Genomic DNA, 17,534 nt, shown 5'->3' on the forward strand with positions numbered 1-17,534 from the left:
CGGCAGCCTCGGTTGTCTATCTATACCAGTTTTGTGCTCTCTCAAACACAAACATCTGAGGTCTCCCCAGTGCTTGAAAACCTTTCCCATCACTGACATGATCAAATCCAAATCCTTCACACAGCTTTCAAGTCCCACTCACTCAGTTGTCATGGATGCAAGCTCAGCCCATGATGGGCCCTGCTCATTCTGCCTCTACACATCCTCTACCCTCTGATGAAGAATGTCCTTTTCTCCCATTGGTCTAGCTGCTCGAGTGTCTCTTCTAGCTGGAAACATCTAACCTCCCCAGTTTTGAGTCACATCGCTCCTTTGTATCTCGGGTTCACTCCCAGCATGCAACACCTTGCAGGTTGATCCATTCAACTATCCCAGCCTGCCCTCTCTCTCTTTTCTTCACCTAGAAGCCTAAAACAATACTGGAGCCAAGGTGACCCCGCCAGAGCCTGTCGCGAGGTATGGGATAAAGATTCTAAAGAGGCATTTCCTTGAGCTCATCACGTATTCCTTCTAGAACAGCTTTGCCTTTGCAGCATGGGAACCACCCTGAGACTATAAAGATGAAAAGGAGTTCATCTCGGGTCCCTTAAGACATTGCTTAGCACCATCGCAGTCTTGGACTCCTTGACCTTAGAGTTCATGCCTGGTGGCCAAATGTATCCCTTAATTACTCAGGAACTACTAGCTAAGTCTTCTATTACTTCTAGTTGAGCCTCTGCCTCCCCAGTGCACCAGAATGCATGACTTTTCCTGCCTCAGACAGCAGACAAATGAGACTGTCTTTTGCATCTATACTACCAATGTCGAATTTTTTCCTGGTGCAAAGTAGACAGTCATCAAACATATATGTTGGAAGAATTTCCTTGCTCCTAATTTTTTGAAGCTATTTGAAAGAATAAAGCATCTATTTTTTTTTTTTTTTTTTTTTTGAGGCAGGGTTTCTCTGTAGCTTTGGAGCCTGTCCTGGAACTAGCTCTTGTAGACCAGGCTGGCCTCAAATTCACAAAGATCTGCCTGCCTCTGCCTCCCGAGTGCTGGGATTAAAGGCATGCGCCACCACCGCCTGGCTATATATATATATATATATATATATACATATATATACATATATATACATATATGTGTGTGTGTGTGTGTGTTTTAAGTATTGATGTAAATGAAAAGTGCAGACTCAAATATAGACAGCAGCAAAAGTTTCTGTAATTAAAGAAAGTCCTTATTTTCTTTAAACTTTAACTCTGCCTCAAATGTGTTAGTACCACTGAGACCAGCTAAAGACCTCAAGTGACGGCAAATACTCTGTAAATGACAACTGTAACTTACATGATGAAGGTTAGGCTCACCCGACACAGGCAGTTAGATTCCAATCTTTTTGTCCCATCCATCTGCAGCTCGGGTGTCATCTCTACCTGGAACTCAGGCGTGGGATATAAGGAAATGACGGACATGTGTGAAGGCCCCCATTGTGACAATGTGAAACTCTTCACCACCCATCTTGGGCTTTGTTGTGGTGGCTGTTTGAATAACGATGGCTTGTGTCCCTGGTGTGTTGTGTACTGCGATGTTTTGCCTTCCTCGAACACAGTGAAATGAGTACAGTCAGGCTCACAAAAGTATCTTCCCGCTGTTGTCTTTCACTTTCGTGGTCTGAATACTCATGTTCCACTCTCAGCAAATTTCAAACCTGCAGTCCTAAAGTATTAACTACAACGGCTAACTGTTCAATGAATCTCTGGAATCTATTCATCCTTCTGGGTGGAAATTTCGTATCCTTTGATCAACATTGTTTCATTTATTCTCACCTCCCAGGGCCTGGTAGACACCCTTCTACAACCGCTTCCATGAATTCAACCTTTTAGACTCCACATATAAATGAGATAGTACAGCACGTTTTTTGTATGTATAATTTACTTAACAGGATGCTCTTTGATTTCATTTATGTTCTCAAAACAGAACTTGCATGTTTAAGGCTAATAATACTCCACTGAATATTTATACCACAATGTCTATTTATTTACCCATCAAAGGATTCTCAGCTTGTTTCTATATCTTTGCTTATTGTGGATTGTGCTACAGTAAAATCCAGTGTATAGATCCCTCTGTAGGTTATTAATTAATTTTCTTTGGATATTACATATATGTATGTGTATATGGACACATCATAAAACAGTTCCATTTGAAACTTTCTGAGGAATTTCCACACTTTTTTTCCTAATATCCTCTGAATATTACAAACCTGGAAGCATATAAAGGGTCCAGTTTCCCATATGCATACCCAAATTTGTCACTTTGGTCACTTTGATAATATCCATCTTAACAGGGACGTGGGGGTATTTCATTGTGGTTTGATTCTGTGTACATGGATACATGTGTGCGCATGTGCATACGGAAGTCAGAAGTCAACCGTAGGTTTGTTTCTCAGAAGCAAGCTGCCCTATTTGTTGAGACAGGGTCTCACGCACTAAGCTCACTAGCCAATGAGCTCCAGGGCTCTTTCTGCCTCGGCCTCCTCAGGGATGAGATAATAAAGCATACGGCACCATACCCAGTTTTTTACCTGTGTGCTGGAGATCAAACCCAGGTACTCATGCCAACACTTTACTGACTGAATTCTCGGCCCCTGAATTTGATTTATGTTTCCCTGATTAGGCATGTTGAACACTTTCTCATATAATTATTATCTGTATGTATGTCTATCTTAGAAAAATGGCTATTGAAATTCTTAGGTCACTTTTAAGTGATAAAAGGGCTTACTGCTTCTTTTGGATATTAAGTCCGTGTCCCATATGACTTATAAACACTTTCTCCTGATCTGTAGGCTGCCTTTCCATTTTGCTAGTTATTTATTTTGCTGTGCATAAGATTTTTAGTTTGATGACATATCTTTTACTTAATTTTTTCTCAGGTGTTTGTGCCTTTACATCCTACTCATTAAGTTATCCTCAAGACCAAAGTCAAGGAGTTTTTCTCCTGTGCTTTTTTTTGGGGAGGGGGGGATTTTCAGAGTTTCCAGATTCTCTCACTAGATTTACTAGATTATGAGCCCCTAACATTCAGTCTTCCTGCATCTTTACTCAGAAATGATAAAACTATAGCTATACTTTTAATATTGGGGAAGAAATAACTACAGAAACAATGTACCTAGAGATATGAAGATTATCTCAATTATCTATTTCTGTAGATTCAAAGCTACTAGTGCAAAATAACCACTTTTTATGTTATCTCTGATCATTGGTGGGGTGAATGGACTCAGCTGGGGTTTCTGTTCTATGTGATATCTATCCAAGACGGCTCACTTCCACTCTTGATAGTTATTCTTATTGAGTAAGAACTCAGCTGGAGATGTCAATATAGTGTGTTGTCACCTCTGTGTGACTGCTCTATGTGTCTTTAGTTTCACAGTTTAGCTGCTGGAGTTCAAGAATCAGAAAGCAGAAACTGCCAGTCTTCTTAAGGTCTGCAATGGAACGTTTGGAATCTCACTTCTGCAACATTCTCTTTCAGAGGAAGAGCTAACTGTAAGTCAAAAGAATTCTGAAGACACCCTGTTGTATATGCTAGTGTTCCTCTTTATTATTCAAGCTTAGGTTGGGCTCCAATAACTTGCAAATATGAGAGTAAAACTATAAAAGCAAATGCTTCCAAATAGCTAATTATGCATCAACACTATTCCAATGGCCTTGTATATGTTAATTCATTACTCTTAAGAGCGTTCTAAATTGATTTCATCATTCTCTATAAAGTGAAACATATGCACAGAGACTGAAGCAATAGTCAGAAATCCCACAGCTGGTGCTTAACAGCAAGCCAGGATTTGAGCTAAGACATTTGTATTTGGTGAGATGACTCAGCAAGTAAAGGCACCTGCCTCCTAATCTGACGATGTGAGTTCAATCCCCAGCATACACTTACTGAAAAGAGGAAACTGATTCCCCAAGGTTGTCACTAGATGTCCACAAACATCCCGTGGCATGTGAGCACACCCAAAATAAATTAACGTAGAAGGAAGCGGCGGGCTGTGTTCCGCCACCCGGCTAGCTTTACCCAAAATAATTACACAGAAACTGTATTCTTTTAAAGCACTGGCTGGCCCATAGTTTAAGCCTCTTATTGGCTAATTCTCATATCTTGCTTTAACCCATCTTTAGTAATTTATATAGCACCACGAGGGGTGCCTTACCAGGAGAGATCTTAACCTGCGTCCATCTTGGAGAGAAGCATGGCGGCTGCATATTGCGACTGCCTGAAGCGGCTCCCCAACTCTTTCCCAGAATTCTGTTCTGTCTACTCCGCCTACCTAATTTTCTGTTCTCTTAAAGGGCCAAGGCAGTTTTCTTTATTAATTAACCAATGAAAGTAACATAGACAGATAACTCTCCTCCATCAAATTAATTAATTAATCAATTAATTAACTAATAAAATCTATTAACACCAAAACTTATTGTCTGAGATGTCTTATTATTCAGAAGAATAATAGAACAACTAGAATTTTGATATATAGTTTGTTGTACATCACTTTATTTTTGTAAACTTGGAGATAATAATTGCCATATTTAGGCAGGGCAGGCCCTGAGCCCACGGGCACTGTTTTTGTATGAGGATGTTTTATTTCGGGAATTGACTGACACGGAGGACAAGAAGTCTACAACCTGCTCTCTGCAAGACACAGAACCAGAAAAGCCACTGATGCAATTCAGATACAGGGAAGCTGATGGTATAAGCCCATAAGCAGACATGTGAACTTGGGGTTGGGATGGGATATGAGTTCAGAATTCAAAGTCCTGAGAACAAGGAGCTCTGGTGTCCGAGGATGGGAGACCATGGCATCCTAATTGGAGGAGAACAGATCTGGTCCTTCTGCTTTTGTTCTGTTTGTTCTGTTGGGGCTGTCCATGGACTGGAGGGCACACACTCAACATGGGTCGGAACAGCCTTACTCGGCTTAATTCAAATGCTAATCTCTTTCATAGACATCCCCACCTGCATACACAGAAATGGTGTTTTACTAACTCTCTGGGTATCCATGGGCCCAGTCAAATTAGCATAGAAAACTGATCTTTGTGAGCGCCAAGCTCCAAATCTTCAAATGAAAAATTTCATTTTTAAACAAATGGGGATACTGATTATTCAGACATTCATAGACTCTAGCTTGACATTTTCCCCTGCGAGGCAGGGATCATGCTAACATCCTTCTCAGCCCGGAGTGTGTTGCTTGGTGCCTTGCTAGTTGGCTGAATTTGCTGAAATGAGTTCAAAGCCAGCTAACTACTATTTCTTTTCACACTGCTCCTGTATACAGTGTACCCCTGCTTAGCTGATGGATGCTGCTGGCAGATCAGCGGGATGCTCTTCCTAACAGCAAGATTTGGGGTAGTGGTACAAGTCCTGATCTGATCTGGAATTTGGGCTGTGTGCCTTGGCGAGGATTGTTTTAGCACCTAGTAATATCATGTCCCGTTTGCTGTCATTGCATTGCAATTCAAATAATTTGAAAACAAAATTTAGGTCAAAGCGTGTGATACCGTCTCTTGGCTCTCGAGGTTTGAGTTAACAGTTGGCCAATGACTGATTCGTTCTGCCCCTTTCCCCTCAATTTATCTTCTCTAAGTCCATTACAGTAGCTTTTCAAGTTCCATCAACAAAGTTGAGCTTCTTGGGTTTCCAGACCTGCTCAATGAGACAATCAGGAATGATCAAGTTAGGCTTCCTTGATTACCTCTTGAGGTTGCCAGCCTGCCTGGTGGCTGCAGTAAGTCAACCTCTCTCTGCAGGAGTCAGGAAGAAGCAGAAGTTCTTTGCTCCCTTTTTGCTGCTTTGTCATAGCCATGACAAACAGGGCTGCGGAAGTGAGATCCCACACTTTCCAGTACAAACCCGAAGAAAACTGGCAGTTTCTGCTTTCTGATTCTTAGACTCCAGCTGATCTACAGTGGAACTAAAGATGCACGGAGCAGTCACGCGGAGGTGACAGCATACTGTATTGACATCTCCGGTTGAGTTCTTACACAAGAAGAGGAATAACTACCAAGAGTGGAAGTGAGCCGTCTTGGATAGCATAGCGGTTCTGACATCACGTGGAACAGAAACCCCAGCTGAGCCCCTTCATGCCACCAAATGATCAGAGATGATAAAGTAGCTGATTTGAAACAGGCATTGTCCCCAAACTCCATTTACTTCACAGCATGATCTCCAAATGTCCAAGTCTGGACCGGGTGACCAACACCTGGGCTGGTGGGGAGGGGGTGAAATGGACAGAATGAGCCTGGCCATCGCATAGCCTAGCTGCATTACAGTGAATGGAAGCAAGCCTATGTAAACAGGTCTATCCGTTGCATGGCCTAGCTGCATTACAGTGAATGGAAGCAAGCCTATGTAAACAGGTCTATCCGTTGCATGGCCTAGCTGCATTACAGTGGATGGGGAGGCAAGCCTAGACACATTAAAGTTAACAGTTCTATAGCAGATGGAGACAAGAATGGAGCTCAGATCTATTTCCTTTCTATTCCGTGGTCTTTCCCCCACCCCCACCCTCCTTGCCGCACTTTGTTATTATTTACTCCACATCCTCACAGGGACATTTTTCTACAGTGTTTTCCTTCTTGAAATACGTTCAGCAACTAGTTGGTATTTCACCGAGAGACAAGTCGTCACAGTAAGTAGAAAAGAAAATAAATGTACTGCCTAGTACTCGCAGAAGGGAAAAGACAAAGAGAACAAAAGCACTCTTGTGATTTATATGCCGTCCCTTTTGGCTCTGCAGAGTGCTGCAGGTTTTAGAAATGCTGGCTGCCCCATGAGAGGAGCAAACTGGGAGCAGTTAAACTCTGGCCTGAGCTTGCTGCTGCTACCATGAAGAGACCACTTCACAGGCATAGAGAGGAGCTCTCTGCCAACAACGGACACTTAACTGCCTCCGCTACCTTTTGGTCTCATTTAATTTGTCCATTTAGACACCTTTCCCCTTATAGCCATTAATTAGCACAGGAAAAGGATGTTACAGATCATTTGGTTCAACCCCTCCTGCTCCAGATGGAAGCGAGGGAGGATTATTAGCCAAGAGCAAGGTCACCTCGTCAGTGGTGGGCAGTCCCAGAAGTAGGTCCCAGGTTCTCTATTTGCCCAAATTGTACTCTGTCTAAGAAAGAATGATTATTAGTGTCAAAAGCTACCCAGTGACAAATACACTTTATTTTTTTTCATCTGCATTCTGGAAACAAGACACATTTATAATAAAATTTCAACAAATATGTACCAGTCACTACTACAGGAGGCAGTGAAATTTGATAGCACTGGCAAGATGTAGGACTCAGAGCTGACCTTGTGCAAAGTCTTCCTTGGGTATTTCTCTACCCAGCACCAGCTCCTATGGGCATACTTCTCACTCCATAAAAATAGGAAGGGAGGGACAGAGAGAGGGAGGAGGTAGGTAGGTAGCCCTAATTTCTCCTATAGCCTCATCACAATACCACACACAGTTATGTGTATGTAGATACGTATGTGTATGTAAACACACACATACAGCTTCTGATAACTAAGACCTTCACATAAAATGAGTTCGTATTAGATAATCAGGTAATCAAGGATCCACTCACAAGTTAGTTTCCCATGCCTCATAAATAGTATATCTAAATTAAGTTAAACTTGCTTTAGAGGCTTGATAATGAAGTGGGAAGGCAAAGAAAAACAAATCAGTGTCTTCAGTAGATATGTACTTCTATTCTCTTCCCTATGTGTCTTAGGGAACTGTGCCTCCCGTCAGTCTCTTCTGTATACATGACTGCCTGTATACATGGAGTAACAGTAATATATATTCAAGACGTGTCTCAGCTGCCTAAAGCAAAAGATCACTGTGGGTTTCTAAGAGACCGTTGAGTATCCTTGATTTTCAACACTCCTATCACCAACCATGGCCAGTGTCTTGGGAAACTCATTGGTAAGAAAGAAAATGGCTGGAAAAAAAAGGAAACACTGGCTAATTCAGCCTCCAAGTCTATAAATGTCATTTCAGGTTTATGTCTTTGATATAAATTTTAATCTCCATCTGCTTTCATGGATTACTTTCTTGTATTACTCGAGGTCCTCTAAAGAACAGAAGTGACAGAATGAATATGTCTGTTAAAGGGGGAGCTATTAGTGTCCTACAGAATGTGGATCTGGGTGTTTCACCAATGGCTGTGTCACACTGGAGAGGGTGAGAATCAGGTAGTTGCTCAGTACCTGAGGCTGGATGTCCTATTGGTCCCAATATGGAGCTGAAAGTCTGGAGCATTCCTGGAGCGAGGCTGGGTTTTGGTCTACATTGACGCCCCAAAGAAATTGGTTCTCACCTCAATGCAGGGTGGCCACTTGCAGGAGCGATTTGCATTTTAGCATGGGTCTTCCTGCTTCAAATAAGCTGATCAAGGAAATCTCTCACAGGAGTGTTCCGCAGTTTATTTTAGTTGACTTCAGATGCCATCAAATCAACAGATCAAGACTAGCCACCGTATTTCTCTAGTACAATTTCCCCCCCTTTCCTTAGTCCATGGCATGTGAAGAAGACATTACCTAATGGAGCCTCTTTTCATAGTTAAAATCGGTAGCATCAAGACTGCGGCATGAAATATTGTAGTTGTCCTTATATTCAGTGTTTCACTGAGGTATCTTTTACCATCTTATGAATAAATAGTGTTCTCTTCATATTGGTGCAAAGTGATGTAGCAGCCGTGAGCTGAGTTATGAGAAAATGAAGTAGACGGTCCAACACCATTACAGCATAAATGGTGCTATCTAGAAATTAAGGTAACAATGGACCCTAAACAGTAAGGCTATACCCACTTTCTAATTTTTTTCCTTAAGAGATAACATGAAGCTTAAATTTACATTATGAATACAGCTTTCCTTTTATAAGCTGAAGCACATTATTTTGGTCCATTGAACAAACTCATTTTTATTCATTGCTTTTTAAGGTTGACATTTAGCTTCCACAGCTGTACGACAGCAAACAGCGAAAGAAGTTTTAATATTCACGAGAGTAGATTTCAGGCTACCACAGGATTCTACTGTGTGGCCTCCTGTAATTAATATACATTCACTGAAAGGAAGAATTACGTATGGAATTAGTTGAAGAGGGATGGAGTTGCCCATATGTTTATTTCCTTGCTCATACTCACAAATCAAATTACACAAGCAAGCAGTTCTTGCAATTCAAACTAGTAAGTGTTGATTTCTAGAAGACTTGTCTTCAGAAGCTAAAATCGAAAACATTTGTATCTGCATGCCTCGAATCTCTAAATCAAATAAGATAGGAATGAGGCATTCTTCTTCCATTATAATTTGCTGTTGACCATTAAAAACAGACAGTTTGTTGACGACGTAACAATGCTACAGCTATAGCATTTCAGGCTCTCCATGCCAGAACCTAGGAAATGGGGATGTGACAGCCTTGCTCCTCAGAGCATGGAACTCACTGAGGAAGATGGTGATCCAAACCATTACACACAAAGATGAGTGATGTTTAGACAGAAGAGGGCTGTGGATATCCAAAAGGAGGGACCTAACCAGGTCATGGGAATGGGGGTACAGGTAAGATCTTCAGGAAAAGATGACCTTTCAGGAAAGACTGCATGACTTCAGAATTGGGCATGCACATTAATCCTGCTTCCTCGAAGACTCCATTAAAGCTTCATATATATTCTCAAATACATAAATATATGCATATATACATGTATGTATAAATATGTGTATATGAACACACATATGTATACACAGATATTACAACAATGAAAAAAGAGGCCATGAATTTGAAAAAGAACAAGGAGAAGTATATAGGAAGGTTTGGAGGGCAGAAGGGGAAGGGGGAAATAATGCAATTATAATCACAAAAAATAAAAAATACTTTTAAAAACTTTATTTTTAGAACATTTTAGAAATTAGAGCCCACAAGAACACAGAGAGCAGAGGAAATAGGAGAAAAAACCTTCAGAGCTCGAAAGAAGAGGAATCTGACTTGGAAAAGCTATCCTGGAATCAGCAAAAGGAGCTGAGAGGAAATATTTGCTTAGTGGTGAAATTTTAATTGCTGCCTCCTTCCCAAGTCTCCCACAGCCTAGCAACTGCCTCACCCCTCCTCAGTGGGAGACTCACTGGCGGTAAAGGATAAAAGAGAAAGTCCTTGATCAACAACACAAGCAAGAGATGCTCTAAGGTAGACTTGGTAATGATGTTCCAACATGATTGATCGCCCTGGTCTTCAACGACAAAGACCTTTCGCCCTTCATCTGGAAGACTGGGAGCCTCTACTAGGAATCTGACAATGCTGGTGCTTTGAAAGAACGGCCTGCATCGTCCCCTCTAGGGAAGCTCCAGGTCAGAAAGTCTCACAGGCTTTGAGTCCCACCATTGATCAAGTCTATAAATGTCAAAGACTGATTACCAGTCTAGAAACATGCCTTCAGGATAGACAGACAACTCTATCAAGTGAAAAAACGGGAAAAAAATACAAGCACCTTGGAGAAAGCAGAATATGTGCATGAGGAAACAATGAAAAATAGTTATGAATATTCTAGATGCAGAAGAAAAATATCCCTCGGGTGTGAACTCGGGTAACAAAAGATAAATTCAAAAGAAAGGAAAGATGGTACAAAACAAAGTAAGAGAGAGAAAAAAGGCCAAGAAAATCAGAGGACCCAGACAGGCAACTCCATCTCCAAATGAAGGTTTTGCAGACTAGAGCACAGAAAGGGAGAAATAAACCATGAGATGCTCCTGACTTCAAGCAAGTCTATAGAGGAAAGCATCCAGCAGAGTGGACACGAGGCCCACATCTGTTACCATAGTGAGCCCTGTAATATGTCACCGGACACTCCGATCATGAGTACGCTTCCACATATTTATACATTACAAACATGGCATCTTTTTTAGAAAAATGATTGGGTCAGAATTATTTTTGCAATGACAATTCTTGCTAACCTCAAATAAATAAATTTCTTTACCCATAAAAATATTCATGTCTTGCTATAACCGTCGATTTGCCTTGTTCATTGCTATGTTCTAGGACACTGGCACAAACACCCAGTTAGCAAATACTGAACCATCACAAGAGATGGGAGGAAATGGGAGGCTAGATCCCTGCAATCCTCCCGTGCTCCGATGTCCTTTGGTTTAGGTTTGTTCCCATATTGTTAGAGAAAGAGCCCTACTGTCTAGCCCAGAAGGCCTCAAACATGTTATCCTCCTTCCTCAGCCTCACCTCACAACTGCCAAGATTACATGTGTGAATGAAGTACCCACAAGTCTCTGGTTACATTTGATCAACACACAACCTTACTATGAGTGTCTTTGTTTAAAGGCATCTTAGCAGGGTTCAGGTACTGTTAACCACCAATTTCTTTGTAACTCTTGCCTGAATGAAGCTTCCTTCATGTGGGGATTTCCATCCAGTCAAAAGTAAGCCCTGGCTCTCTTACGCTTAAAAACAAGAGACCTCTCCAGCTCTACATTTAGGTAGCAATTTTAAGGAGCCGGACAAATAGCATGGAAGTTAGCAAAGGATACCACGTAGCGATCTGTGAAAAGGGCACGCGTTCGCAGTGGGAGAGCTGCAGCAGCTACACAGATCGTCTTTTATTACCTCAGCTGAAAGTGTGTGCGCACGGGGCTCAGTTTTCTGCTCTGGCCATGAACGGTTTCATCAGCTTTCTATGAATTGATTTTTTTTTTCTTTTTTTTGCAGCGTATGTTTGTTTGGTTTGTTTAGGAAGAAGGTCTCACTATGTAAGCCAAACTGGCCTGGGATCCGCAACACTCATACCACAGCATCCCAAGTGCTGGCAATATAAGCATGTGCCATCCTGCCATCATTTAAAGACTGCAAATGTTCTGGGAGTCCGGTTTTATCCCGTGCTTTTTCAGTTCCAGTCCAGCTGGCCTTGGTGAGCTCCCAATAGATCAGCCCCACCATCTTGGTGGGTGGGTGCACTCCTCGCAGTCCTGACTTCCTTGCTCATGTTCTCCCTCCTTCTGCTCCTCCTTTGGACCTTGGGAGCTCAGTCCGGTGCTCCAGGAAGTCAGAATTGCGAGGGGTGCACCCACCCACTGAGATGGTGGGGCTGATCTAATGGGAGCTCACCAAGGCCAGCTGGACTGGGACTGAAAAAGCACGGGATAAAACCGGACTCCCAGAACATGGCGGACAATGAGGGCTGACTGAGAAGCCAAGGACAATGGCACTGGGTTTTGATGCTACTGCATGTGCTGGCTTTGGAGGGGCGTAGCCTGTGCGGATGCTCACCCTCCTAGACCTGGATGGAGGGGGAAGGACCGAGGACTTCCCTTAGGGCAGGGAACCCTGACTGCTCTTTGGGCTGGAGAGGGAGGGGGAGGGGAGTGGGGGGAGAGGGAAGGAAATGGGAGGCGGGGAGGAGGCGGAAATTTTTAATAAAATAAATAAAATAAAATAAAATAGAAAAAAATAAAGTCTGTAAATGGCTGTTGGAGAGTAGGAGGATGCACGAATAAGTGCAGTTTTATTTGTTGGTGTCATTATAGTTATAACTGTCATTTTTGTTAATTATTACTATGCCTCTTTACAGACAAAGATCTGTTGTTAGGAAAGTCTAAAAACATAAAAGACATTTTGTTGACTTTGGAACATCCCTCACCCCAGTAAACAAGCTGTTGAATCAACATTTTGTACAATCAGCAGCAGTTTAGGGACAACTTACGGATTTCTCTGATCTGGTGGGGATCCCGTAAAAACATCCCGAAAGCCCGCGGGAGGCAATTCCGGATCCCTGTAAGCAAGACAGTGTCTTTTAAGAAACACATCAGACTTCCACATTTGACATTTTAAAGCCATTCAGAACTAATTTGGAACTGATGACTTTCAGAAAAAGTTTTAAAGTTTGTGATATTTATATGCTTTGAAAACTAAAATAAACCAACAAGAAGTTTTAATATTTTGTCATTACTTTGATTGTGTTTTCCAATAATTACAATAATAAAGCAAAGATTATTCTACGTACTTCTCTGGAGGGGCACTCTGCCTGGTGTAGGACAGCAGGTGTATCTACATAGAGATGCTACCCTCAAGGACTCACTCTGTCTCTTTCTGGAGAAATACACACAAAGAAATACCTGCAATCTCTTATAAATCAGACTTAACAATACCCAGACTGCAAGACCAGAAGAGCAACTAATCTTAGTCAATGACAACTTACCTAATTCTGACTGGCAAGCAATACTTCTAGGCGTGTTTCATACTTTATTTCTCCTAAACTTCAGAACGCTCTGAAGTAAGCATTTAAATTACTTCCATTTTACATGAGTACAAACAAGATCATAGATGCCAAATACCTTTTATAAGTAAATTGTAGAAGCAAGGTTCAAACCCAAACAGTAAGAACCCTGAGCCAGAAAACGATATCAATAAAATGTGAGTTTTAGTTGAGCCATGGGTAAGTAAAACCTTCCATGGTAAATGATGGCAAACAGCATAGTGAGTCAGCAGAAACCAGAACATTTGTGACTCAGTCCTTGGCACATGGCTGGGACTACCTGCCTCTTTCCGGTGAATATAAACCCTTCCTGAAATTGTGCGTTATACAAGCAAAAGAAGAGACAATGAGTACCTTTCCAGAATCCCGGAACATATTGTTTCATCGTTTACTAAGGCCTTTTTCTTACTTTGCACCAAGTCTCTGTTTAAAAAAGCTTGGGACATCTGTTCATGTGTTTCTGATATCCACCTCTGGAGAAATAAAAGCCACATGCAAGAAAAATTAATTAATCACCAGCAAGGTCAGGCACTAAAACATTTCCCTACTAAAGCACATTCTAATTTTAATTACTGATTCCAGCTGACATTTCAAACTTAAAAAAATAGCTCATAGGTATTGACTATCTCACTGTAAGTATCCAAAATTAGCAATTCTGGTGTGTGGTTGGGAAATAATAATCAATTCATTTCTCCCATAAAATGGGAAGTGCTCATTCAATTAGGTACCAATTCTTCCCAGTTGTCCCTCTTTTAACCCTTTCAGGATTGGTGTACTTTTTAATTTCTCTAAGAAAACCCTAGAGGTCTTCCAGATCTTCAAACACCATCATATTCTGTGTTGTCCATCCTCTACCAAAGATAATTCAGTGGATTATCAATCAATTATTACCGTGAGGGATCATCTGAAATTTATAAGATCTACTTAGACCATGGGCATGGTGGGAAACATCTAGAGGACCTTAGGAATGGAAGTTCTTATTCTCAAGAGCTGGAAGACTGTGGTAAGCTTATGATTCACTATTATTACCATACAAACTAAGATATCAGGATTTTGGAAATATGAAACAGAGAAGCATAAGTTATCACCAAGAAAATACATATTTTCCTATCCCAGAAGACAAGATTTCCCAAGACAGCCCGCCAAACTCCAGAATACATTACACCCCAAAGAATATGTTTATAAAAATAATTTTTAAAAAGAGTGGGAGAACTTAGGAAACCTGAAGTCTTCCACTGCAGAAATCATCACAGCTATGGCCACAGGCTTCAGGAGAGTTGGTTGTTAGCAGTCTCTGCTGTAGCAATTCAAGGCAATTTTAACCAGTGTCTCTGGTCATGGTCCCCTGATCTAGGCCATGGCTCTCTAGATTCTTGGCTGTTCCAATCACTGATCTCAGAAGACCACAAGCTCCTGACTCACATGGCTTCCCCACATTACTTTCTCTGTTCTAATCCGTACACCATTATCTTTATTCTTTTTTTTTTTCCTTCTTGGATTTTCCTGCTCACAAATCAGGAGCAAGGAAAACTAGACCAGGCCTTGTATATTGCAACAAAAAGAAGACATATTTAAATGTTTCTTGGGGTGGAGGTGAGTTAGAAGCCATCATTTTGTTTGAAGGTATAAGATTTTAAGAATTCATTTCCCAACCCTCTGAAGACTGTATGAAGTGAAGGTGTTTCCAGACATGGAAAGTTTCAAACTCCGCACCAGAGTCAGAATACAGCAAGTGGTACAGAAAGAGGTGAAGACGCTGTCTGGCCACAGAGCCGACTCAAAATCTCCATGTAAGTAAAGCAAATGTCACCCACTGACACTAGGTCATGCTTCCTCCTCTTCAACAATAAGACTCTCTCATTTCAGCTGGACTCTTGACATGCTGGACTACATTTCCCAGCCTCCCTTCACATGTAGACAATGTATGCACTGCACCATGGAGCATTAGTGGAAGTCACTTATACAGCTTCCTGGGACAATCTTCTATATTCCTGTTCCTGCTAATTGTAATGGGTTTCCAGCAGTCATTCTGGATCTTACCCAAGGAATGCAGAGCAGAAAGTTATCAGGATAGATCTCCTGTGACAGTCTGTGAAATTTCCATACTAGTTCTGGTCTTCTATCCCCCAGACTTTTACAGGAGACAATAAAACCTTATGTGAACAGCCCCTGTTGATTTCTGGGCTTGGATGCTCAGAACCATATCTAATCCTAAGCCATCTTAATGTGAAAAATCATTTTTAACCTGATATAAGCATAATTCATAAAAGCACTTCCATATGTTCAAAAGTCTTTTGAGATATATATGTATATTTATCAAAGTGGAGATTGGCAATTTGGTGCATGAGATAGCTAAATCAACACAGCACAAACTCACAGGATAATCACTAAAATTTCCATTTGATTTGCATAATAAAGCCTAGCTTGAATCAAGTGATTTTTTTTAAAAAAAAAAATCAAATATTTACAAGAAGCTCATTTCAAAATATCATAAATATTTCCTATTTTCTGGAAAGTCAATTTTTTTAAGGATCCCAATTTCTAAATTTCCAGAATAAACTCACCCATGTGTGGTGCATTTAAGAAAACCCAGTAGATTCGACATCTGCATAAGAGGTTAGAGGGGATGAGAAGGTTCACTTATGACTTCCCTGCAGGCTACACACCTGAGGGGAGCCTTCCTGCTCAGTGTGGCTTACATCCTGTGGCTTGGTTCGCTTCAGAAGCTCCTCCACTGGGAGTTCTTCTTGGTTCCTAGGGCCTAGAAAAGCTTGACTCCTCTAAAGGAAGTACAAATACTTCCCAAGTCAGGTTTTTCCCTCTGATACCACAGGCTACTTCTGGGACTTTCTATCCTGTAATCTTGGCAAGTATGAGCGAAACTCCAGCCTTCAGGGAACACTTTTGTTCTCCAGGTTATACCCTCAAGGCCCGAACTTAGAGTTCATCCTTTCAGCTGTGCTCTCACTACCTTCACTCTCTTTCCAGAAAATTCCTCCCCCCTCCAAATACTTCTGGCCACTTCTTTTCAATTACTTGTTCATTTAGCTCTAAGAGACCAAAGCATTGAAATCTAGTTCTTTCCCAAATGCTCTGTGTGGTCTCCATGAGAAGCATGTTACCTCTGGAATAAAGATGAGCTCTTTGATCAGTAACTTGAGCCTGTCAAATAGCACTTTAATCAAGGATGAAGATTTTTGCATCATTACCAAAAAAAAAAAAAATCTTCATCACCAGCTAATACCAAGATATTATAAAAATTCTCTATTTAAAAATCACCAGCTAGAGCCAGGTGGTGGTGGCACATGCCTATAATCCCAGCACTCAGAGGCAGAGGCAGGCAGATCTCTGTGAGTTTGAGGGCAGCCTGGTCTACAGAGCTAGTTCCAGGACAGGCTCCAAAGCTACAGAGATACCCCGTCTCAAAAAGAAAGAAAGAGAGAGAGAGAGAGAGAGAGAGAGAGAGAGAGAGAGAGAGAGAGAGGGAGGGAGGGAGGGAGGGAGGGAGGGAGGGAGGGAGGGAGGGAGGGAGGGAGGGAGGGAAGAAAGGAAAGAGAAAAGAAAAGAAAGGAAAAGAAAAGAAAAGAAAAAACAATCACCAGCTATTTCACTCCATAAGCTCCAGAATTCCTTTTAATCCTGCTGTAGCCTCCAGGAACCCCACTTCCCACTCCACTTCCATCCCCTGGGGATTCTGCCTCTTGATGTGCACCCAGGATTCCATGAGCTCTTTCTTGCTGCTCTTCTCAGCCTTGATTTCTAGCCCATCTCCATTCCTTTGTGTTACTTAAAGACCTGTAGAAACGCTCTCTACCAGCTACCACACAGGTAGCCATCACATTTGCCTAGGGTCCAGAGTGGGCAATGACAAGCAAACAGAACACCCACCCAACAAAGACAAGACCAGATACCTACACATCAGGAAACACCTCAGTTATCATAACTCCAGATACTTAGATTCCAGCACACAAAAATACAAACATGAACAACCAAGCCAACATGTGTCTTCAAGAATACAGCAACTCTATTGCAATAGGCTGGGAGAAAAGCAATTTATTTGAAGCACAAGACAAAGAGTTTGAAATAACAATTACAAATATGTTCAAGGACTTCAAAAAAAATATGAATAAATGCCTTAATGAAAACACAAACTGCTGAATGAAATAATGAAAATATTCCAAGACATGAAAGTATATTTAACAAAGAAATAGAAACACTAAAGAAAACCCAAACAAATAAAAATGGAAATAAAAACCTTAGAATGTTAAATAAAAACCT

The 17,534-nt window shown here is 41.4% G+C and overlaps 1 protein-coding gene across 1 annotated transcript in view; it reads right to left on the minus strand.

The window, feature by feature from the left end:
* The window catches only part of C1H9orf135 (chromosome 1 C9orf135 homolog), a 94,664-nt gene that overhangs the window by 27,445 nt on the left and 49,685 nt on the right, over positions 1–17,534 (minus strand). The window contains exons 3-4 of the mRNA XM_038317774.1: positions 13,611–13,729; positions 12,705–12,773 (exon numbers count right to left, since the gene is read on the minus strand). Of these exons, the coding sequence (XP_038173702.1) occupies positions 12,705–12,773; positions 13,611–13,729 (188 nt within the window). The remainder of the gene's footprint in view (positions 1–12,704; positions 12,774–13,610; positions 13,730–17,534) is intronic.

Source organism: Arvicola amphibius, chromosome 1 (genome assembly GCF_903992535.2).
Source record: "Arvicola amphibius chromosome 1, mArvAmp1.2, whole genome shotgun sequence".
Classification (NCBI taxonomy): Eukaryota; Metazoa; Chordata; class Mammalia; order Rodentia; family Cricetidae; genus Arvicola; species Arvicola amphibius.